Source organism: Myxocyprinus asiaticus, chromosome 11, assembly GCF_019703515.2.
Source record: "Myxocyprinus asiaticus isolate MX2 ecotype Aquarium Trade chromosome 11, UBuf_Myxa_2, whole genome shotgun sequence".
NCBI classification, from domain to species: Eukaryota; Metazoa; Chordata; class Actinopteri; order Cypriniformes; family Catostomidae; genus Myxocyprinus; species Myxocyprinus asiaticus.
The window spans coordinates 1530701-1556586 of NC_059354.1; the positions used below are offsets into that span (position 1 = coordinate 1530701).

A 25886-nucleotide genomic window follows, 5' to 3' on the forward strand; every position below is an offset into this window, starting at 1 on the left:
CCTAGTCCACCTTTGTCAATTGGCCTATGCAACTTACTGAAATGTAATCTGGGCCGTTTACCATTCCAAGTTAAGGACATCGCTATGCTATCAAATTGCTTGAAATAAGAGAGGGGTACATCTATAGGGAGAGACTGTAGCAGGTAGTTGAATTTTGGGATACAATTCATTTTAATAACATTAACCTTCCCAATTATAGATAAATGTATTGAAGCCCACCTCCCCACATCGCTCTAAAACCTTTTTATTAAAGGGTCAAAATTAACTCTAACTAAATCACTCAAATTTGCTGGGAATAAAATACCCAAATACTTAATGCCCTGTTTGGGCCACTGGAAGGTGCCCGACTGAAAAGCCGTTACCGGGCAGTACGCTGTCAGAGCCAAAGCTTTGGATTTAGACAAATTAACTCTGTATCCCAAGAATTTATAAAAGGAATTAATAATTCTGTGGAGGCAAGGCATAGATCTAGTAGGGGCAGAGACGAATAATAAAATATAACCTGCGTATGCGCCATACCTCCTGCCACCACCAACTTTGGAAAATCATCCTCCTTTCTTACTGCGGCTGCTAATGGTTCCAGGGCAAGACAGAACAATAATGGGGAAAGAGGGCAACCCTGCCGGGTGCCCCTATCCAGAGTAAAATAATCTGAAATTAATGCATTTGTTTTTACTGCCGCTACTGGGTGTCTATAAAGTTACTTTTATAGGTTGGATTAAGTTATCTCGAACCCGTACTTTTCCAAAATCTTAATAAGATAATCCCTCTCTACCATATTAAATGATTTTCGGCATTAAGTGAGATGACAGCAACCGGAGTCAGATCATATGCCACTGACAACACGATATTGATAAAATGCCTAATGTTATCAGATGAGCTATGGCCCTGAATAAACCCCACCTGATCTATATGTATAAGACATCTCATAACTTCACTTAATTGTTTAGCCAAAATTTTTTACCATATTTTAACGTCTAGCTGGATCAGGGAAATTGGACGGTAACTCTTACACTTGCTTGGATCTTTGTCCTTTTAAAGAATCAGACTGATTCGGGCTTGCGTCATGGTTGGCAGAGGTTTTCCAGTCTTTAATGATTCCGTATAAACCTCTAGCTAAAGTGGAGCCAATTCTGTAGTATAAGATCTAAAAACCTCAGCGACAAAGCAGTCTGGCCCCAAAGGCAAGGCCTTAATTACCTCGCCAAGCTCCTCCAAGGTTATCTCAGAATCAAGAGAACTTTTTTTGCTCAGCCATCAGTATAGGAAGTTCTAATGGTTCCACAAAGTTTCTAATATCCTCATCAGTAGACGAAGACGTGCAGCTATAGAGATCAAGATTCTTTTAAAGGATTATTAATATCAATGTCTGAGGAAAATATTTCACCACCAGCAGATTTCACTGAGTGAATGGTAGAAAAAGACTCTTTCTGTTTTATATATCTAGCCAGAAGTTTCCTGCCTTCTCCACCAACTCAATGTATGACTGTCTTGACCTGAGTAGCCAAAACTCCACCCTCAGTGACAAAATAGTATTATATCTGTATTTCAATCGGGTCAATATTCTGAGGCCATCAGATGACATTCGGCGCTTCAGCTCTGCCTCGGCACTTTTAATATTCTTTTCCAACTCCACGAGTTCTAGTGCTTTGGATTTTTTGGTAAATGAGGCATACTGTATGATCCAGCCCCTAAGAACTGCCTTATGTGTCTCCCAAGCCAACGATAAGGGATACATTAAAGCGCCAACTATATGATTTCCTTTTCTCCATATGTGGCAACACCTCTAAACTCACCAAAGTGTGATCTGAGACTATAAAATATTTCCAATTGAGCAATCAACAACAGATGAAATGAGGGACTTAGATATAAAAAACAATCTATTCAAGAATAAATCTTATGGACTAATGAAAAACATGTATAGTCCCTACCAGATGGGTTCAAAATCTCCAAATATCTGTAAGACCAAGATTTTTACACATCCTGTGAGGCGTAAATTTTGCTCTAGGGAGATTGCACACTTTTGCTTCACTATGATCAAGGACTGAGTCCATCAAAAGATTAAAGGCTCCTCCCAATATTATATCATGAGGGGTGCCAGCGGCTTGCAACATCCCTTCAAGATCTATAAAAAAAAACCCTGTTCATCAACGTTAGGTACGTAAATATTAGCCAAAATAAGACTTTGCCCCTGAATTTCTGCTAAAGCAATAATGACTCTTCCTAATTTATCTTTAATCTGTTTGAGACATTTGAAGTGTAGATGCTTACTTATCAGTGTAATGACTCCCTGCTCTTACTTGAGACAGCACTAAAGAGAACATGTCCACCCCATATCTTCCCAAACTTTTCAGCTTCCTGCAGGGAAGATGCATGTCTTGAAGAAATTCTATATCATATTTCTTATGCTTAAGAAGAGAAATAACCTTTTTATGGGGTGCCCCAACCCATTCACATTTCACATGGAGAGACATGAGAAAATATTGACTGTGCATCAAAAACAAAATTATGAAGACCACATTCCAACATTAGTACAACAGTCAAACCCTGAACTTTCCCCTGAACCAATCAAACAGAAAAAAGAAAAACATGTGCATTAACCCCGCACAAGACAATGCCAACCGGCATCCATCCCTCTAAACTCAAACAGTCCATGTACGCCTACGAGAGCCCCCACAACAACTTTGCCATCGGATTGCTCAAGGATTTGTTTCTATACAAATTTTGTGAGACAGCGTTACAAAACAAAAGATAATCTATAAAACAGACTCCAGCCAATAGGCAGAATAAACGGAAAGAATGTGTAGATTCATCCACATTACTGTCCCGAAGGTGTGTTATTCCACAAAAACTCCAGCCGCTAGGTGGAACCAGCACAAAAAGAAAAAAAGAAAAGTAAAAAAGGCACTCAGTTTCCTTGGACAGTCAAACGAATGTTCAGTGAGCTGGCCCATTCGGCTGCTACATGAGTGCAACAAATGACCTAATCACTCCAATGTCTTGCAAGAAATACTCCACAAAACAAACTCCAGCCAATAAGAGGCATAAATTGAATGTACACTCGAAATCAGATTTCATTGTGGGTAAGAATGAGTGAACAAATGTAGGGAACAAGATGTAGGGAATGAATTTGGACACTACTACAAATTTGAATAGCACCATTCACAACACACATTTTTTTTTCAAAGCAACTTTACAGAAAATCATGCATTAACAGAAAATGAAAATGTAATATCTATAATGTCTTAGTCATCATTGTGTAGTTTGATAAAATGCGATTGTGAATTGTGTTTAAAAATAAGTAATTAAATAATAATTGTATTTAGAAACCCAGTGAGCAAGCTGAAGGCGACTGTGGCAAGGAACACAAATCTCCATAAGATGTTGGTTAATGGAGAAAAATAACCTTGGGAGAAACCAGACTCACTGTGGACGCCAGTTCCCCTCTGGCTTACATCATGAATATAATGCCAATATTACTTATGTATAGTGCAAGTCATGGTTTAAAATAAAAAAACTAAGTAAGTGTTAAGGGTCAGTGTTTAAACAAAGACTTTGTAAGAACTGTAAGATTAATTACTAATGTCTTTGAAGTTCATCCTGGATTAACTGCAGAAGTTCACATAAATGCATTGTCCTTTGTTAGTTGACTGATGAAGGGATTTGTTGGCAATTAATTGATAGTCTATGTATTCCATTATAAGAGTGTAGTCCATCATTAGACCAAGGTGATGCAGGCAGAGATCAGTGAGGTGAATTTTAGTTCAACTGGCCGGTAATTTCGGTGAGGTCTATCCTAAGTTCAAGGTTCAGGCAATGTCATATGATGTATCCCATGTTTTATGGTTGGAGTTAGCATCAGTTCATCCTCTGAAGTCTATCGTAATAGACTGAAGTGATGTTTGGCTGGCACCGGCTGCATTTAGTCGTCATCACTCAGAGACATGTAGCAGTGGAGTCCAACACGAAGCAGGAATGGAGCTGGATCCAGCCGGTTCTAGTGACCTCAGGATAGGAGTCCAGAGGTTGAGACAGGGATACAAATAGAATAATATTAGCATAGATGCCATTCAATTTATTACAGTGTTATAGATCATGATCAATCTTTTCTGGTTTCTGGTTCTGACAGACCTAACTAAAGCAGCCTAATTTTGAGTTGAAGGATAAATTAGGTGTATGCCTGGCTAAATAGATGAGTCTTTAGACTAGACTTAAACTGAGTGAGTACGTCTACATCTTGATCAGTTTTAGGGAGACTATTCCACAGTTTAGGAGCCAGATATGAAAATAATCTACATCCTTATGTGGATTTGGTATTCTAGAAACAATTAACAGGCCAGAATTTTGCGATCGTAATGAACGTGAATCTAGCTTGGTAGAAAGTCATTTAAGTACTGTGGAGCTAGACCATTGAAAGCTTTGTACGTAGTTAACAGAATTTAAAAATTTATATTTTTTTTCTTTAATAGGTATCATATTTCTTGGTTGTAGTCAGAACTCTGGCAGCTGCATTTTGAACAAATTGTTTATTTATTGAACTTGCTGGACATCCTCCTAGTAATGCATTACAATAATGTAGTTTTGAGGTCATAAACCCATGAATTAGTTTTTCAGCATCAGCAACAGAGCACATAGTGCACTAAATAGTGGATAGGGGGCGATTTCAGACACCGCTATGTTTCAGGAAATCCGCTGAAATGTATCTGGTTACCATGGCAATGATGTCATGCCCTTGATGCGTGCTCTTTGTCGTCCTGTCAGTCAGCGCAAGTAGAAATGCACAAATAAAAATGAGTTTTCAACAACGAGCTGAAAGAAGCTGATCTATTTCTTCATGCAGCATGTGAACATGTAAGCGAGCATTTTTCTGTCACTGTGAATGTTCATTTCCCCACAAGCACGGAGGTAAATCAGACAATGTCACATTCACACTGCCCTTTTTACGTAGTGCAAGCACTTACTGTAATGTTGGGTTCTTGGAGTGGAAGAGAGGAGACGCAGGAGTAGATAATTTAAATCTTTTAATAACAATCGCTGGAGTGGAACAAAACAAAGCATAACATCTGAATGTAACACTTCAAGGACTGACAATGGATGAACAAAACTAGAGGGTATTTATACACAAGGAACTAAATGAGGGAATGGAATACAGGTGAGAATGATGAAGAGCAGATGGAAGTGATGAGGGCAGTGAACTATGGGAGATGTAATCCAGGGGAAACCTTCAAAATAAGAGTATTTGAAGAACATGAGGGAGAAAGACTGTGACTTTTACCCCCCCTCCCCCCTTAAAGGGCGACTCCTGGCACCCAAAGACGGATGAGGAGGGTAGGGTGATGCAGAAGATGAAGGATCCAAGGAGGATGATCAGGAGGCCTGGGGGGCGGCTTCGGGGCTGGGAATGGATCAGGGGGCCTGGGAGGTGTCCACAGGGCAGGGACTGGGTCAGGAGGCTGAACCGCTGGAGGAGGAGACTATGGGGAAGTGGGTGGAGCCAAGAAAGAGTCTAAGGGTGGAGCTAGGAGAGGTTCGACGAAGGCAGGTGGAGCCATGGAAGGCTCTAAGGGAGGAGCCATGGGAGGCGGAGTCATGGAAGGTAGAGCCATGGAAGGCAGAGCCGTTAGAGACCCGAGGCGCGGAGCCAGGGAACATGGTGCCCAGAGGGTAGCCGATGGTTTGAAGGGCCAGGGTGGAGCTGAAGGTTCGGAGGACCGAGGCAGAGCTGGGGGATCTGAGGTCAGAGGCGGAGCCAATGGGACTGAGGACTGAGGTGGAGCCATAGGGAAGGAGGTCCCCAGTGAAGCTGGAGGCTCAGAGTGATGAAGCGTAGCTGAGGTGGAGCCAGGTGACCGACTGACCAAGGCAGAGGTGGAGGGACCCCGGAGAAGCTGATTGGCTGAAGGACCACGGTGGGGCTGAAGGACTACGGTGGAGCCAAAGGGACATAGAGCCGAGGTGGGACAAAGGGTATGTAGGGCCAAAGCGGAGTCCGGGGCTCGGAGGGTCTAGGCAGAGTCGGAGGGTTTGAGGTTCCCCTTGACCATGGTTTCGCAGGGAGTGAAGGTCGAGCCGGTGACGTGGGAGGAGCCGGCTGACCAGGAGGTGGAGGAGCAAATGTCTTGAGTGGAGCCAGTGGAGGAGGAAGGGACAGGGCACTGGATGGAACAAGGGTGTCAGTGATGTTGGGCAGAGGCAGCGGAGAAGGAGTATACTGGGCGGGCATATGGGTGGGAATGGAATCAAAGTCAATAAGCTCTGTGAAAGCAGGCTCTGGGACAGATGGGGCTACAGGTACTGGCTCTGGGACGGTCGAGACTATAGGCTCTGGGACAGTCGAGGCTAAAGGCTCTGGCTCTGGCTCTGGGACAGTCGAGGCTACAGGCTCTGGCTCGTAGACCGTGGCAGGCATGGGCGCTGGCTTGTTGACCGTGGCAGGCTTCGAGGAAGGAGCCATGGAAGGCTGGAGGGCATCCACTGTGGGAGGAGATTCAAAGTCCTCATCCTCCTTACCCACAGTGAAAGGAGAGCCGCAGAGCTGCAGAGCCACCTCCACGTAGTCGGCAATCGTCCAGTGAGGACCCGACAGAGGCATCAGCTCCTTCAATGCACTATTCAGGCCAGCTCTGAAGAAACTCACCAGACCGTGGTCATCATAGTGCACCAAATTCATGATCCTCAACTAGACGGTCTCCTTGTTCGAGGAGGAGGATTACTACTGCCGGTATATCCATTTTGTTAGGTCAGTCCTTCTGTAACATTGGGTACTTGGAGTGGAAGAGGAAGAGAGGAGACGCAGGAGTAGATAATTAAAATCTTTTAATAACAATCGCTGGAGTGGAACATCTCAATATAACACTTCAAGGACTGACAATGGATGAACAAAACTAGAGGATATTTATACACAAGGAACTAAATGAGGGAATGGAATACAGGTGAGGATGATGAGGAGCAGATGGAAGTGAAGAGGGCAGTGAACTATGGGAGATGTAGTCCAGGGGAAAACTTCAAAATAAGAGTCCTTGAAGAACATGAGGAAGACACACTGTGACATTTTATGTTGCGATATGGGGGTTGTATTTTGAATTTTAGGTTACAATGTTTTGAATTTTGTGTTAAAATGTGTACCTGACATGACAAGTCATTTCATAATTACACATGTAATATGACATATGAATAGGATAGGATTTATGGAATTTGTACATTAAAAAAAGCTAAAATGAGGTTAAATTGTGAAAAAACTAAAAATCTAAATATATAATAATAATATCTAAAATAAAATATACATTTTCACAAACTATATAACCTATACAGTTAAGTGCAGAAGTTTGCATACCCCTTTAAGGATGTATACAAATAGCCTATAAGAGATCAAAGCTAATTTTTATGTAGTACTGCCCTTCAAAAGCTTAATAACACAAAATGTGCTCTTATTTACACAAATCATCCTGCTCAGAAGTTTGCACCCCTTGGTTCTTGTGTTGCCTTCTAGAGCATCAGTAATTGTTTGCACCTTTTGTAATAGTTGTGTATGAGTCCCTCAGTTGTCCCAAGTGTCAAAAGCTGGATCTTATCATATAGCCACTGAAGAACTCAAATGTGCAGAAGATGCTAAGAAACCAAATAATTGTACAGGAGCTGGGGGTTTTTTCTTAAGAAAAATGGGATTCATCAATGGGATTATCTTTTTAAGATTTTGGAAATATACGGGGTTCGGGAATACTTTTATTGGATGGATTAAGTTACTTTATAGACACCTGGAAGCAGCGGTACAAACAAATGCATTAATTTCAGATTATTTTACTCGGCAGGGTTGCCCTCTTTCCCCATTATTGTTCTGTCTTGCCCTGGAACCATTGGCAGCCGCGATAAGAAGGGAAGATGATTTTCCAGGGGTGGTGGCGGGAGGAATGGCATATAAGCTTTTGCTTTATGCAGATTATATTTTATTATTCATCTCCGACCCTACTAGATCTATGCCTTACCTCCATAGAATTATTAATTATTAAAATTAAGTTCTCAGGATACAGAGTCAATTGGTCTAAATTCGAAGCTTCGGCTCTGATAGTGTACTGACCAGTAACAGCTTTCCAGCCGGGCACCTTCCAGTGCTTCAGTATTTGGGAATTTTATTCCCAGCAAATTTGTGTGATTTAGTTAGTTAATTTTGACCCCTTAATAAAAAGTTTTTCGAGCGATGTGGGCAGGTGGGCTTCATTACATTTTATCTATGATTGGGAAGGTTAATGTTATTAAAATGAATTGTATGCCAAAATTAAACTACCTGTTACAATCTCTCCCTGTAGATGTCCCCCTCTCTTATTTCAAGCAATTTGATAGCATAGCGAAGTCCTTCATTTGGAATGGTAAACATCCTAGATTACATTTTAATAAATTACATAGGTCGATTGACAAAGGTGGGCTAGGCCTACCCAAGATTTTGTTTTATTATTATGCATTTGGTCTCAGACATTTGACTCATTGGTCTCTTCTACCTGAGAGAACCCCTCCCTGGTTTTATATTGAACAGGAAGTTCTTGCCCCTATTTTGGCATTTGCAAAGCCTTTCTATCAAACTAACCGGAGAAGTTAAGTTACACTCCATCATCTCGCATTTGCACTCGGTATAGACAAAAGTATCCAGAATGTTTAATTTGGACATTTATTTAAATGTTGCCTCAAGCATATGGCTGAACCAAAAATTATGTATTAATAAGTCCCCTTTCTGTTGGTCAGAGTGGATTGTGAGGGGGGTTAATACACTCGGTGACCTACATGAGAGTGGAGTGTTGAGATCCTTTGAAAATTTGGCTCAACATTTTGGGATTCCCAGATCTCAGTTCTATAGGTATTTATAGCTGCTCCACCTGCTCTGTATTGTTTTTGGGAACAGCTTTTTTCCTATTACACAGAAGAATTATCCTCGCCAATAGTGAAGCAAATGCCAAAGCATCTCTTTGATATTGATTTTGATCTCTTTGACCCTTAACACTTACTTATGGTACGTTTACATGACAACGATGTACTAAAAATGTAAAAGTTTTTCCTTTTGTGTTTTTGAAAAGTTTCACGTACGTTTCAAGTTTGACAACGTTGTCAAAATCATCCCCGTTCACACGGATCAGCGAAAACGAATAAAGCACTGTATTATGCATGCCAGGCCAGTAGTTGGCAATGTCACTTTGCAAAGAAACACTACGCGCCTGCGCACATAATCATTCTTCCAAAGAGCGGTGAATACAAACAATGAAGATGGCGAAAGCATCGAGCAATTTTGTCTGGACAAAATCTTGAGCACCACAAACACAGTCCTGTAGTCCACCATTGTAGTTTTGAATGTCTCGCGCGTTTTTTTGAAGTACTCGCGCGCATGCCTATAGACTGAACACGTAATACGCATGAGCATGACGTCATCGTTTTCACAATTTCGCGTTTTTGTATGTTTACATGGAGATGATAACGGCATCATTTTCAAAAACTTGTACTTTGAAACCCATTTTCAAAAGTTTGCGTTTTCAGGCCCCAAAACGCCGTTGTCATGTAAACGAACAGCCAAAACGCATAAAAAGTTTTCCGTTTTTAGTTGAAAATTTTGTTGTGTAAACGGCCCCTTACTTTAATAATTTTAAACCATGACTTGCACTATACATAAGTAATATTGGCATTATATTCATGATGTTAGCCAGAGGGGAACTGGCCCCCACAGTGAGCCTGGTTTCTTCCAAGGTTATTTTTCTCCTTTAACCAACATCTTATGGAGTTTTGTGTTCCTTGCCACAGTTGCCTTCGGCTTGCTCACTGGGGTTCTAAATACAATTATTATTTAATTACTTATTTTTAAACACAATTCACAATCGTATTTTATCAAACTAAATAAAAACTACTCTAAGACATTGTAGATATTACAGTTTCATTTTCTGTTAACGTATGATTTTCTGTAAAGCTGCTTTGAAAAGATGTGTGTTGTGAAAGGCGCTATACAAATAAAAATGACTTGACTTGATAAATATTGAACGATGTGTTTACATTGGGTACCCCAAAAATAGCAGTAAGAGGGCAGGGAGAATAGATCTCTGGTATACTTTTAAAAAAATGTCTCAAAGAAGGATTTCCAAAATCTTTCTAGTTTTATACATCCCCAAAACATACTGTAAAGTGTCGCGGGGGCACATCTAACTCTATCACACGCATTGATGCCTCCCAACAAGTTGAATGCCAGGTGTCAGTCTCAGGGTAAACAAATAAATCTTTTGGGACACGAAATTTACAAAGTCCGAGTCAGAAAGAAGAAGGGGATTTAAATGCCAGAATCTGCTACAAGTCGTATTTGGGAAAAAAGTTCAAGTTTCAATAGGGCATGATCAGAAATAACAATACTTTGATATTCAAAATGTTTCACAGAGCTAAGCAAGTTTGAGTCAACAAATAAATAATCTATACGATATAAAGAATTGTGAACTGGGGAAAAGAAAGAATAGATTCTGGAAGTGGGAAATTTGAAGCACCAAGGATCAATATTATTATAGGTTTCCAGAAAATATGACAAAATTTTAGCAGATTTAGATGGAGAATAGGGCTTTTTGGAAGAACGGTCAAGGTCATGGTTTATAACTAAATTAAAATCTCCTCCCATTATTAATTTATGCGAGTCCAAATTTGGTAGTGAGTTAAATAATTTTGAGAAAAATTTGTCATCATCCCAGTTTGGGGCATAGATATAAAGAAAAGTAGGATCAGAGGTATTGTGAGACACAGAGAAAGGGAACATTCTTGTGGATAAGAATGGTAGTTACTCTGCTTTTTTTAATTAAAATTAGAGTGATAAAGCTGCCCAACCCATCCACATTTAAGTTTAAGATGGTCTGAGGTACAAAGATGAGTTTCTTGGAGAAAAGCTATCTCGGTATCCATGTGAAAGGTGTTTAAATACCCTATTTCTTTTGATAAAATTATTGATTCCTTTTAAGATTCCAAATGACCAGGTTAAGGGAAAAACCTTGCTGGGATGAGTTGCTAGACATCATATAAAACCTATTGTTGAATTTTCAGTCATTTGCAGTGTTTGGGAGTAGCTAACTACAAGTAGCAATGCTACTTGCTTAACTACATTTTTCATTAGCTTGACAGTAGCTCAGCTGCTTTTAAAACAGTTGCTTTTCTAGTAGCAAGCTACTTTTTCCAGCAAGTAGCGGTGTAGCACGACCAAACGCTACATCAAGTTTTGGTCAGATAATAACTAATAGCCTTCTTTATTGCGAAGAAGCCAAACTTCTACAGGCAAAACATCTGAAGAACTTACAGCATATTCTATCTGTTGCTCAGAATCAGGCAGCATCTCTCTTCTTCTTTTGTTCTTTTGTAATGGCAGATCACAAACTGAAACAGTGCATTACTGTCATCTACTGGCAGCTTATTACAGCTTACTTGGATAAGAAGAGACTGTGTGATGGTGATGTAAAGCGAGCAACCATAATTACTTTACTTATACAAGGGTCTGAAAATGATAAAAGAACACCATTATATTCTTCTATGAAATAAAGAATGTTTCAGACATTTTGTTGTTAATAGAAAACACTACAGCATATTTACCTTTACTTTTTAAAATAAAATACTATTGCCTCTTTGAGGGATTTATTTTCTGTTCAGAATATGTTTATTTTGCTTCTCATTATCTGTGCTTTATTGGGAGCTGCGAAATAATTCATATCATGCATAACTATTTGATAACACATTTTTCTCCATTTCTTAGCATTAAATATATGTAGTTACTGGTAAAAGAAATAATTTATTATGGCATATATTACTATGTGACTATCTGCTATAGGGGTTGACCATACGTCCTCTTTTTCCCGGACATGAAAACAAAGCATCCAGCCGGGATTTCAAAATTCCTCTAAATGTCCGGGATTTGACTTTGTCGTCACATTGATGTGCTCTCTACATTTAGGACAAAGCCTATTATGCATTCTGTGTATCTGATACTGCACATCAGTATTTTAAAATTTGGACTATTTCGAGACAACATCAAATAGCCTAAACTACATATTAGGGATATTGAAACAAATATGACGGATGAAAATAAACCATGATGGAAATTTTACAACTCCGCCTGATATTTGTAGCGCAACCTCTGTATGTGAACTGCAAATCTGGCACTTGCATGTCAATGGCAAAAATTCAGAAAATACAATGAACAAGAACACAAGTGAGGGGAGAAACAAGCACAGAGTCTCTATTAACATATTATCCATACTAAATATTATGTGACTAGCACAAAACAGGGGAGTTTGTCAAAAAAAAAAAAAAAAAAAAAAGATCTTTAGGGAAGTATGCTACACTTGTGCACAGCAGGAGGACTGAAAAGTGTGAAGTGTAGTATAAAAAAATATTTTTTTAATGGCGTCTGAGCTTTTCTGTTTTTATTTGGTTGTATTTTATATTAATGGCCATTATTAAATATATTAATGTTACTTGACATTAAATGTATTAAATACATAAAATTTAAGTACATACATTAGATGTATTTAATCAATACATTTATTAATAAATGTTATTAGTGTAAATTTTGTTATTAATATTATTGGTTTAATAGCAATATTGTAAGAAAATATCGCCTCATTAAATATGGGATCAGGAAACAGTGATAGGACTAATTTCCCGCAACGATGAGACCGAGTACAGGCTAGAGGTGGAACAACTAGAGGCTTGGTGCAGAGCCAACAATCTCTGCATCAATGTGATGAAAACAAAAGAATTGATTATGGATTTCAAGAAAGTCACTAGGATTCTTCCTGCCCCTATTTACATCGGAGGAACAGCTGTCAAGGTTGTCCCCAGCTTCAAATACCTGGGGATACACATTAATAACGACCTCACCTGGCACACTATCTTCGTTAGCTTAATAAAGAAGGCCCATCAACAACTGTATTTCCTGAGGAGGATCAAGCATGCTGGCCTAGGTACCACAGTCCTCACATCCTTCTACAGGTGCGTAGTGGAGAGCATCCTTACATCATGTGTCACAGTGTGGTACGGAAACTGCTCTGCTGCAGACAGGAAGGCTCTGCAGCGTGTAGTTAAGTCAGCACAGAGGATCACTGGATGCAGTTTTCCAACTGTTGAGAACATTTACATCAGCAGATATAGGAACAGGGCTGACCGTATAATGAAAGACTCTTTCCACCCTGCTCATGGACTGTTTACCCTCCTTCCCTCAGGTAGAAGGCTGCGCAGCTTTAGGGCAAGAACAACCAGGCACAGAAACAGCTTCTTTCCAGAAGCTGTCAGATTCAAAACCTTTTTTTAATGTGCAATAACATTCATACACAGACTTTTTCATGAGCAATAATACTTATACATCAGGGACTCTTTCATGTGCAATAATACTCAGATTACGGTCTCTTATGTGCAGTAGCATTTTAATATTTGTATCCATAATTATATTCATATTTATTAATTTATTAATACTACTCGTTTTTACCATTGCTAATTTGAGATTGTACGGTTGTATTGTTTTATTGTTATTGCACTTTATTACACTATATTGCACTGCTCTGCTTAGTTTATATTTGAGTGTTTTTATTCTTTGCTGTTGTTACCGGGACCTCAGTACTTAGTTTAATTCCTTTCATGTAGCCTATGTTTTGGAATGACAATAAACAATAAATTAAACTAAACTAGCTTCAGTGTAGCAAGCTACTTTTTGAAAGTAGCTTGTAATGTAGCTAACTACTTTTTCAAAAGGGTAGCTTGACTGTAGCTTAATTACTTTAAATTATGAGCAGCTTGTAGCTTGTCAAACTACAGTTTCAAAGTAGCTTCCCCAACACTGGTCATTTGGGTCTGCCAATGGGGAAGGGTAAAAGAGAGATAAAAGAGGAAGAAGGGGCAAAAAACAAAAATAAAGAAGTAAAATAAAATTACAAAGACAGAAAGAACATAAAGAATATCTAACAATGAAACATATTTTGCTACAATATGTATACTCCACCACCCCAACTGAGGTAAAGTAACCCTCCCCAAAATAGGGTGGCCAGACATCACATTTTCCCCTGGACAGTCCCGTATTTAAGCACTTTTTCTAGTGTCACGACTTATTCTGAAAAAAATTGTGTTTTGTCCCATATTTCCCCTCTCCTCAAATTTCTCTATCGCCTATGCAGCTTTCTCAGTCACTTGAGTATTCTAATCAAAGGTAGCCAAGGATACAGCTTGTAAAACCATTAAAATCACACGTGTTATGTGAAGTACATGATTGGATTAAACTATCCAATCACAATCCCCTATCAATAGCCATCCAGTTAGTGAACTGATTGAAGAGTCAGTTTGAAAGAGCACACAGATGAAATTGCTGCTGGAAAAATGTCAAGGAAGCGTGCATGTACATTTAATGAGGATCTTAAAAAGATTTGCATTTCTAAAAAAGGAGTCACAGTCAGAGCCTAGTAAAGTGAGGTGTGAGATTTGTGGAGCTCGCTTTTCCATCGCCCATGGAGGCTGCACTGACATCGCACAGCATGTTCATACAAAAAAGCATGTGGATGCTGCTAAAAGTAAGTGTGCCACACCAAGTGTTAGCGATTTTGTGTTTTTTTTTTTTTTTTTTTGTGATGTAAAGTTCCAAATGTGACAAGGTGCACACAAGTGAAGGACATTCTGTTGTGCAAGGCCATAGTTTTCAGTCAAGAAATTGTATGATCCAAAATTTTCTTCTGCCCACACCAAATCTGAAGCTATCGTATGCAACGTACTCGCTTTTGTGTAGCTGGACTATCAGAAATGACTTCAGCATGGCAACACACGTTTCCTCTCTCTTGGTCCAGCTCTTGAAAGAATACTACACATTTTCAATGGTCTGCGTGCATACTTTCTTTCTCAAGAAAAATGCCCAAAGCTTCTAAGAGACATTTTCAGCGATCCTTGCACTAAACTTCGGATTGGCTTCACACTCAAGCAAACAGCCACTTTTAACATGCACTGGAGATAGTAGAGCAAGACCACATATCAGCCACAGAAGTGGCTTTGCACATTCATGACCTGAGAAAAGTCATGTCAGGCCAGGATGGAGGAATCATTCATACCCTCTGACATTAAAAAGCAGTTGGATGCCCTGGTTGAAGCAACAGTGGATTACCTCCAAAATTGGAGCTGCTCATTGGAGAACACAGAAAAACTTGAGTGGACCCTACTGAGAGACATCCCAGAGTGGAAGGACATTCAGAGCAGCCTCGTACACTTCTACTCCAGAATCCCTGCTCTCAGTTTGATTGACAAAACCATGCTCTTTGATAAGTGGGCTTGCGTGACAAACATTGATCACTCGTTGCATCACTGAGTGGAACATGAACAAGATGGCCGTGTCTGAGAGATGGACAGACATTTTTCGTGAGCTGGAGAGCAAGACCATCAACTTCGGAGTCTTAGCCAAGGTTGTGGATTTTGTTTTATGCATGCCTGGTCATATGCATCTGTGGAGCATGTGTTCTCATTAGTGAACGCAGCATGGACACCGGATAAATCTCGACTCAGTGTAACAGTAATGAAGGCAATGCTTTTCGTACATCTTAGTTTTGGACTGGACTGCTCTGCATTTTACAATAAACTCTTGAAAGACAAGCGCATACTGAGAAAAATTGTTGCCAGCGAAAAGTACAAGGTGACAGATGCGGATGCACCCTCTCCTTTCGCAATGATATGTGCATAGGTAAGGATACATCAATTTAATTTTTGCGGGGAGGAGGCTGTCCCGTTTTTCACAAGCAGGAATCTGGTCACCCTACCCCAAAAGAGCCTGTACCCATATGCATTTGCATAGTGTAGTGCAAAGACATTGCGTTTCTACCTTAGGTATGAACAATCTACCAAATAGAGCAAACAAAATTTAAGTTGGACAAGAAAACAAAAAATGTGATGCTAAACGTAAACAATGGTTCAGGCATTATTAAACAAAGTAGTCTTGCAAATTTACAAAACCGTCAAGTGTCACTTAGTTTAGAGTGTGCCCATAAGAGAGCCAACGTATCTAAACCAACCACTGGAGCCACACTGCCATGTCCATTGATCCGTAATGACTGTAGTGTTGAGCCGAACAGATCTCTGGGAAATGTAGTTCCGGATTTAGCAATCTAGCTTAAGATCCATGTAACGTGTAATTCGTAAAAGCAAACTCAATTATAACAGAACTTTAAAAAAAAGGGGCCGTTGTGATAACACAGTAGCCAGAGCAGTTTATAATCCATAGGGCTGGCATAGTTATTTAAAAGGATAGTTCACCCAAAAATTAAAATTCTCTCATGATTTACTCACCCTCATGCCATCCCAGATGTGTGACTTTCTTTCTTCTGCAGAACAAAAATTAAGATATTTAAAATAATATTTCAGCTCTGTAAGTCCTCACAATGCAAGTGAATGGGTGTGAACATTTTGAAACTCCAAAATACAAATAAAGGGAGCATAAAAGTAATCCATATGACTCCAGTGGTTAAATCCATGAGTTGAGACATGATATGATAGGTGTGGGTGAGAAACAGATCAAGTACTTTTAGATTTAGTACTCCCTGCCCATTAGGTGATATGCATTAAGACTTTGAATCACCAAAAACAGAAGAAGAAGAGTGAGAAAGCGAAAGTAAAGTGGAAATTGACTGAGCAGGGAGGAGAATTTATAGTAAAAAAAAAAGTAGGGGTGCACCAATCGATTGGCCACCGATCGAAATCGGCCGATCTTTGTCTTAAATCTGTGATCGGCGATTTCTCACTGAAGCAATTTTAGAGCTTGTAATGGATATATTTTTCTTATTTTTGAACGTATCTCTGCTGTGTGTGATGCTCTTATGGTTAATCTACGGGTTGCCAGTATGTCACAATGACCTTTTGATATTGACAACAGAACTATTAATAACTGTTTTCAATACAAATAAATGTTAGCAATTCACAATTAATGTAATTTCATTGTAATTTTGTTAATACTTTTTAAAAAGGTTTCATTTCTTTAACATTAGTTAATGCATTAGGTATCATGAACAAACAATGAACAATATATTTTTTACAGCATTTTACAGGTATTGGCCGATTGAAGATCGGTATCGGCCTCAAATTTCCTGATCAGTGCACCACAAAAAAAAAAAAGGACTTAAATAGGATCTTTTTCTAACCCACACATATCAAATCGCTTAAGAATATATGGATTTAACCACCAGAGCCATCTGGAGTACTTTAAAATTGCCCTTATGTTGATTTTGGAGCTTCTTTTTTATTTTATTTTATTCCCAATTTGGAAAGCCCAATTCCCACTACTTAGTAGGTCCTCGTGGTGGCACGGTTACTCACCTCAATCTGGTTGGTGGAGGACAAGTATCAGTTGCCTCCGCTTCTGAGACCGTCAATCTTTGCATCTTATCACGTGGCTCGTTGTGCATGACACTGTGGAGACTCAAGCTATCCTCCGCGATCTATGCACAACTTACCACACGCTCCATTGAGAGCAAGAACCACTAATCGCGACCACGAGGAGGTTACCCCATGTGACTCTACCCTCCCTATCAACCAGGCCAATTTTATTGCTTAGGAGACCTGGCTGGAGTCACTCAGCACACCCTGGATTTGAACTCAAGACTCCAGGGGTTGTAGTCAGTGTCAATACTCGCTGAGCTACCCAGGCCCCCTGGATTTTGGAGCTTCAAAATTTTGTCACCCATTCATTTACATGGCATGGACCTAAAGAGCTGAGAAATACTTCTAAAAATTTTCATTTTTTTTTTTTTATTTATTTTTTTTTTTTTTTCAGCGGAAGAAAGAAAGTCACACACATCTTAAGGGTAAATGATGAGAGAATTTTCATTTTTGGCTGAACTAATCCTTTAAGCCCATCCACTGTCATGCATTTTATATGCCATTATAATGGATGCTACAGCCATGAATATAATCGGCTACTTATGACATTACAACAAGTATGATGGATAAAAATAGACCATGGCAGAAATTTTACAGCTCAGTCTGTCAGAGTAACGGATCAATATTTTTTGTAGTGCAACCTCTGGTTGCACCCCTTATGGATAAACAATGCAAATTACAAAAAAAATAATAATAATTATAGCACTACAAAACAGTAAAATATAGATGTAAATGAACAATTTAAAAGTTTTTTTCCTTTACTTAAAACTTTATTTTTCCATGATATGATTGACTTTTCAGTGGAATTGCCAATATATTGTTTTTAGACTTATGTTTCATTCAGTTGAAAGAGTTTACTGATTTTATTATTATTATTATTATTATTTATTTATTTAATTAATTAATTAATTTATTTATTTATTTATTTTTTGCCATTTGCGAATAAATTGACATCATCTTTAAGATTCTGATTAGTTAGAACATGATCATTCTATAAATCTTACAAACATGGTGTTCTGTTCCACTACTTTAATGGCATGATTCAAAGCTGCGTCATTGATGATATATTGACACAAGTCGCAATAAAGTATTGTAAGTGTTGCAGGTTTGTCAAAAATCCGAGAGGCTCATCTCCTTTTAGATTCCATTGGGGCTCAGTTCCTTTGGCTTAATCACATGGCCCTCATAGCTCCAACCAATTCCTGCAATGACATCATTTGCAGAACAAAACAGAGGGGATATCTTTCCCTCATGGTTGAGTCAGGCCTCACTGTACAATACGTCCACATGCAACAGAGCAAAGTTAGGCTAAATTATACATTAAGTTACGAATGCTTAGAATGCATTTGTGTCAGTAAATACAGTACATATGTAACATTAGTGACCTAGAACTCAAACACAATAACATGATCAATGAATGAAATACAGCTCACATGTTCTCTGAGAGCTGGGCTAAATGAGATGCACTATCACTGCATTCCTGACTTGGGTCAGAATCTCAGTCACCCTTCAGAGACCAAATACACAAAGGACTCATAACATTCATGATTATAAACATAACCTGAGTAAATGTACATGACTAAGAAAACTGTGATTATAAGTGAATGTATTCTACTCGTCAATAGGCCTAAGAGAAACCCCCTTCAAAATACAGGCTTTTATCTTTGTCATTTTGCGGATCTTCGTATAGTTGCTTTTTCATATATTGCTTCAAAATGAAGTTTGTAATGTTGTTATTTATCTTGGATGGTTTTGTTCATGGCATAGAACTCTTTATTAAAAATTTTTTTATTCCTATGGAGAAAATTAAGGGGAAAATAAATTATACACTGTATTTACATGATGACTTGTAAAAATAGAGTCAAATAGAGATTACATCTAGAATTAGATTTACTGTTCTGTTATCTAGCCTTAAAAATAGATTTGTGGTAAATAGAAATGTAAGAATTAAAGTCTAAATTAAACTCTTCAGATCCTGATCTTTCCCGATGCTTCACGGACTCATAAGCTTTAGTCTCTTGATGAGTTTATGCTCTGCTGTTAATGGCTGTTTTTGATCATTCTGTTGTCTAGGCCTTGTCCCAGAATGCTGAGCTAAAGACCCGTCTGAACCGGATTCACTCTGAATCAGTCTTGGCTGATCAAGTGGTCAGTGTGAACATCATCAGCAGTCCTGATGAGGTCTGATGCTCTTCTGATTTCAATGATTAATAGCTAAAATACACTGGCAGAAAAACTATTTGGAACACCAGATACAATACTACTTACAGTGGCCCTAAAAAGTATTTGAACGTTTAAACCTTGCTTGTAAATATCTGAATGTCATTTACATTAGAAAATACAATATAAAACCAAGCAAAATGTATTTTGAGGAAAGAAAGAACAAGGGTACTTTTCAAGCAAAACTTTTCAGAAAACAAATTTGTTTGGTTTTACACGATAAAAAAAAAAAAAATGTTCAAAATTAATTTATTGGTTGTCAAATGTTAGTGGAACTTATCCATAGTTAATGTGATAAACTGCACCTGTGGTTATTCTGATTAGACAGCTTTGTGAACTTGAGGTGAATTGACTTCATACATCAACTAAAAATCACTGTGACACCAACTGGTTAAAAGTCATAGCAAAAACTGGCTCAGAAAAGCAAAGTTAGTTCTGAGAATATTGATATATTGTTAAAAGTGTTAAAACTTAAATGTTCAAATACTTTTTGTGGCCTCTGTATTTAGATTAATTAGTATACATTCTCTTTTCAACACAATATAACATTGTTTGACCACCAGAGAATCAGCCCTCTGGTCAAGATGGTGGTCCCTGATAAACAGGCAGGTTTCCAACCAAAACATAGCTTTTGCGACCAAGTTCTGGCCCTCACAACCCATACTGAGACTGGGTTCCAGAGGAAGTATAAAACTGGCGCAGCCTTTGTAGATCTGTCATCGGCTTATGACATATTGTGAATAAAGGGCCTGATGCTGAAACTGACCAGGCTCATCCCTTGCCCCCAAATATTATGCCTACTATGGACAATGCTGAGTAACTGGCAATTATGTGTACATCTGGGAGATAAATTCAGCTCTTTCTGGTTCCCCAACAATGAACTACCACAGGGCTCAGTAATTGCACCAACACTCATTCTGCAGCAACACCATGCGACATGACCCCTCTCCAACCTATCTAGGAGTACAGCTGGACCACACACTAACTTACCATAACCACCTCTGAAAAGTAGCCACCAAGACAAAGATGAGAATTAACATAGTCCAGATATTGGCAGGCATGAGCTGGGGAGCAACAACACCAGTGCTATGAACTTCAGCTTTGGCCCTGGTGTACTCTGTAGCTGAGTACTGTGCATCCAGAAGCTGCCACACTCGACTTGCCAATGCCCAACTGAACATGTCAATGCTGTGTATTACTGGAACCCTCAAGTCATCTCCAACACCATGGCTACCTGTGCTGTTCCACATTGCTCCACCATCCATCTGCCATGATACCGCAACCCTCCGGGCAGCGCAAGGAATAGATAGCAATGAACATCTCCCAATCCACCAGGACCCTAAATTATGTCCCTTTGTCTGAAGGTACGCAAGCATTTCTGAACCAATGTGAAAAACCTGAGACAGTGTGACTTTAATACTGACAGAGCCTGGAAAGCTGAATGGATCTCACAAGAAGTCACAAACAAATACATTGTGAAAGACCCAATGCAGATGCCTATGGACATACCTAAACCCCATAAATGCATAAATGGTGTATTAAAACCTCCCTGGAGTGTGATTTGTGGTCAGCCAAAATAGACAATGGAGCACCAATTCACTTCCCAATGCCCGATTCACAAATACAAGAGAGGCATTAAGGAGATACATTCCTATACCCCTGACACAATCTCCTGGCATAAACATCTTAAACTGTAGCTATAGTTGTTGCTCTACTTCAGGGATCAGCAACCTATGGCACGTGTGCCTGCATTGGCATGCTGAGGGGTAATTACTGGCACGCTAGCAACTGAGAGAGAGGAGTAGACTATTTTATTTATATGAAATTCTGCACCTGCATTCCAGTTTGCATCTTGATGTAATCCACATGATCACACAGCGTGTTTTCATCAGCTGAATGGGAGGCTAAATAAAAGTTAAAATGTGATGAGACTGCAGTACCCAACTGACTCGTGCAGCAAGTGCAAGCCATTCGCGCTTCACTTTTGGTTAAAACGTGCCCACATTGATTTGGTCAGCCTACATTCCGTATTTCATTTGTTTCTTTTTGCTTTTAGAACAACACGTGATGTAATGCGGAAAACACCACTATTAATCCTTGAGATTTCCAACCTAGCATACAGGTAAACCATCTTTAAACCATGGTCACATTCAAAATGATATTAAATTATTAAAAGAGAAAACATAAACCCACACTGTGGGGTTCAAAAATCTGAGGTTAATCAAAACTTAAATTAAACCTGGAAATAAAGTTTTAGGATTTTGCAGGTGCAATTCACTGAAAAGGACTAAAATAGTTGATCAGCTAGTGATGCGTGAATGGTTTGCATGCACAGTCACACTTTAATAGTGTTAGCCTCCCATTCAGCTGATGAAAACACGCTGTGTGATAATATGGAAGGATTACATCAAGATGTAAATTGGAATGCAGGTGTGAAAAACCCCATATAAATAAAATAGCCTGCTCCTCTCTCTCCTCTCTCGATGTTGCTTGCGTACTAGTGATTACCCCTCTGCATGATTTTGAAAAATATACTTAATTTAAGAAATATTAGGGTGGACATCGGCACAGCCATTAACCATGAAAATAAAAAATGGCACTCCATGTCAAAAAGGTTGCAAACCCCTGCTCTACATTTCAGTCATATGAAGAAGAAGAATGGAAGTGAATGGGGCCAATTTTTTAAGAGGTTTAAAGGCAAAACTTTAAAGCTTTTCATTTGATAAAAACACTTACATTAATTATTTTAAAACATGTGTATTATTTGAGTTGCAGAGTTGTTTAAATTGTTTTTACAGTGTTTTTAGGGTTTTAAGGTTTAAAGCATTAGGTAATCATGGCAACAAAGTTGTAAAATTGGATATAACTTTAAACAGAAAAGGTTAGTTAGTGATTTTATCACACTAATATCAAATTAACACATTGTTTACGTCTTGTGGCAACACTTATGAAACAGTGAGTATTTTTAACGTTTACGGATTGGCCCCATTCACTTCCTTTATACAGTTGTGCTCAAAAGTTTGCGTACCCTTGGAGAATTGGTAATATATGTACCATTTTTAAAGAAAACATGAGTGAGCAGGCAAAACATCAGTGAGCCACCACCATCCTTCACAGTGGGGATGGTATTCTTTTCACTATAGGCCTTGTTGACCCCTCTCCAAACATAGCGCTTATCCTTTATACAGTTGTGCTCAAAAGTTTGCATACCCTTGGAGAATTGGTAATATATGTACCATTTTTAAAGAAAACATGAGTGAGCAGGCAAAACACATTTCTTTTATTTCTTACACACATTCAACTGTAGGTTATAACAGAATGGCACAATCATAAAACAAAACATGGCAACAAAGAAAAAAATTAAATTACCCCTGTTCAAAAGTCTGCATACTCTTAGTTCTTAATACTGTGTATTGCCCCCTTTAGCATCAATGACAGCATGCAGTCTTTTGTAATAGTTGTCTATGAGGCCCCAAATTCTTGCAGGTGGTATAGCTGCCCATTCGTCTTGGCAAAATGCCTCCAGGTCATGCAAAGTCTTTGGTCGTCTTGCATGAACCGCACCTTTGAGATCTCCCCAGAGTGGCTCGATGATATTAAAGTCAGGAGTGTGATGGCCACTCCAGAACCTTGACCTTTTTCTGCTGTAACCACTGGAGGGTCAACTTGGCCTTGTGCTTAGGGTCATTGTCGTGCTGGAAAGTCCAAGAGCGTCCCATGCACAGCTTTCATGCAGAAGAATGCAAATTGTCTGCCAGTATTTTCTGATAACATGCTGCATTCATCTTGCCATTAATTTTCACAAGATTCCCTGTGCCTTTAGAGCTCACACACCCCCAAAACATCAGTGAGCCACCACCATCCTTCACAGTGGGGATGGTATTCTTTTCACTATAGGCCTTGTTGACCCCTCTCCAAACATAGCGCTTATGGTTGTGACCATAAAGCTCTATTTTGGTCTCGTCACTCCAAATTACAGTGTGCAGAAGCTGTGAGGCGTGTCAAGTTGTTGTCGGGCATATTGTAACCAGGCTTTTTTGTGGCATTGGTGCAGTAAAGGCTTCTTTCTAGCAACTTGACCATGCAACTCATTTTTGTTCAAGTGTCGTCGTATTGTGCTCTTTGAAACAACCACACCATCTTTTTCCAGAGCAGCCTGTATTTCTCCTGAGGTTACCTGTGGGTTTTTCTTTATATCCCAAACAATTCTTCTGGCAGTTGTGGCTGAAATCTTTCTTGGTCTACCTGACCTTTGGTATCAAGAGATCCCCAAATTTTCCACTTCTTAATAAGTGATTGAACAGTACTGACTGGCATTTTGAAGGCTTTGGATATCTTTTTATATCCTTTTCTATCTTTATAAAGTTCCATTACCTTGTTACACAGGTCTTTTGACAGTTCTTTTCTGCTCCCCATGGCTCAGTATCTAGCCTGCTCAGTGCATCCACATGAGAGCTAACAAACTAATTGACTATTTATACACAGACTAATTGCAATTTAAAAAGCCACAGGTGTGGAAAATTAACCTTTAATTGCCATTTAAGCCTGTGTGTGTCACCTTGTGTGTCTGTAACAAGGCCAAACATTCAAGGGTATGTAAACTTTTGATCAGGACCATTTGGGTGATTTCTGTTATCATTATGATTTAAAAAGGAACCAAACAACTATGTGATAAATGGCTTCATATGATCACTATCCTTACATAAAAGACAGTTTTTTTTGCATGATCAGTCATATTTTCAAAATCAATGCCAAAATTTCACAATTTCTGCCAGGGTATGCAAACTTTTGAGCACAACTGTAAGTGCCTCGTCGTCATGGCAACAAAGTTGTAAAATTGGATACGACTTTACACAGAAACTTTTAGTTAATGATTTTATCACACTAATATCATATTAACACATTGTTTACGTCTTGTGGCAATACTTGTGAAACAGTGAGTATTCTAACGTTTACTGATGGGCCCCATTCACTTCCATTGTAAGTGCCTCACTGTAACCCAGATATTTGTTTTTATTAAAGAAAAGCAGGGACGAGTTGAAAATAATTTTTTGGTTATCAAAATTATGTCACAAATGCTGTAGATTGAGCTTAACTAATATTGAACCCAGAATATTCCTTTAAGCGGTAGTTCAATTCTGTCATCATTTACTCACCCTAATGCTGTCCCATTCCTGTATGACTCTCTTCTCTGAAACACAAAAGAAAATGTTAGGCTTAGTCACCTTTCAGTTTTATTGTATATAATAAAATGCAAGGAAAGTTTATGGCAATAGCCAAATTATCCTTTTGTGTTTTACGGAAGAAATACAGATTTGGAATACCCTGAGGGTGAATAAATAATGACAGAAATAAATCTTTGGTGTAAGCTGTCCCTTTTAACTTTGTAATATAGTTACCTTTTTCACATGCATTAATGTTATTCCACCACCCCTGTATGAGTACTTGACTAAATGTACTGTACACTAAGCAAAATTAGGAAATCAATTCCATCATTTCTCCTCTCCTTATGTGTGTTGTAGGCAGGTGAGCCGCTTCACGTGGGCATCCCTCTTTCTGCACAGGTCTCCAATGAGAGCAGACTCTCTATGTCAGAGTCAGTGTCTGAGTTCTTTGATGCTCAGGAGGTGCTACTGTCAGCCAGTTCATCAGAGAATGAGGTGAGAAATGTCGTCATAATGTTTTACACATTGTTTGTTTGCTGCTGCTAAGTGCAGGAGTGGAAATACACGTCTTATCTGTGCACACAGTGTTTCTACACTTCTAATTGAGAGAGGAAGTGAAAGTGTAGCAGAAGTTTATGTAAGAAACACTCATAGTAGCATTACTTAATTCATTCAATTCAGGCTTCTCACCTGATTATATTCCAGCCATTGCTTTATATGCTCTGCACATCGCTCGTTAAGCCGCATTTGTTTTCACTCACTTGCATGTGAACGAAACACACAATCATGCCACACGCTGTGTCCTTGCTTTTCCAAGCAAACTGTTACTTCGTATTGTCCCTCTTTTGGTTACTCACATAGATGTTTACACTCCTCAGTGTAGCTGGTCTCCGTCAGAAAGATAGGCTAGGGGGCCTGGGTAGTTCAGCTAGTATTGACACTGACCATACCATACCTAGAGTTGCGAGTTCGAATCCAGGGTGTGCTGAGTGACTCCAGCCAGGTCTACAGATTCAAAGTTCTTCTGTATTATACTTCACATCACTGCTTGAAATTATATGATTACCTTCTTGATCTGCATTTTGTTGCATTCATCATATTGTACAGATTATT

At 39.0% G+C, this 25886-nt stretch overlaps 1 protein-coding gene across 3 annotated transcripts in view; it reads left to right on the plus strand.

Moving 5' to 3' along the window:
- osbpl6 (oxysterol binding protein-like 6) overlaps nucleotides 1–25886 on the plus strand; it is a 367626-nt gene that overhangs the window by 256188 nt on the left and 85552 nt on the right. For all 3 annotated transcript variants that reach the window (XM_051710487.1, XM_051710486.1, XM_051710488.1), the window contains 2 exons: nucleotides 19462–19569; nucleotides 25131–25268. In XM_051710487.1, the coding sequence (XP_051566447.1) occupies nucleotides 19462–19569; nucleotides 25131–25268 (246 nt within the window). The remainder of the gene's footprint in view (nucleotides 1–19461; nucleotides 19570–25130; nucleotides 25269–25886) is intronic.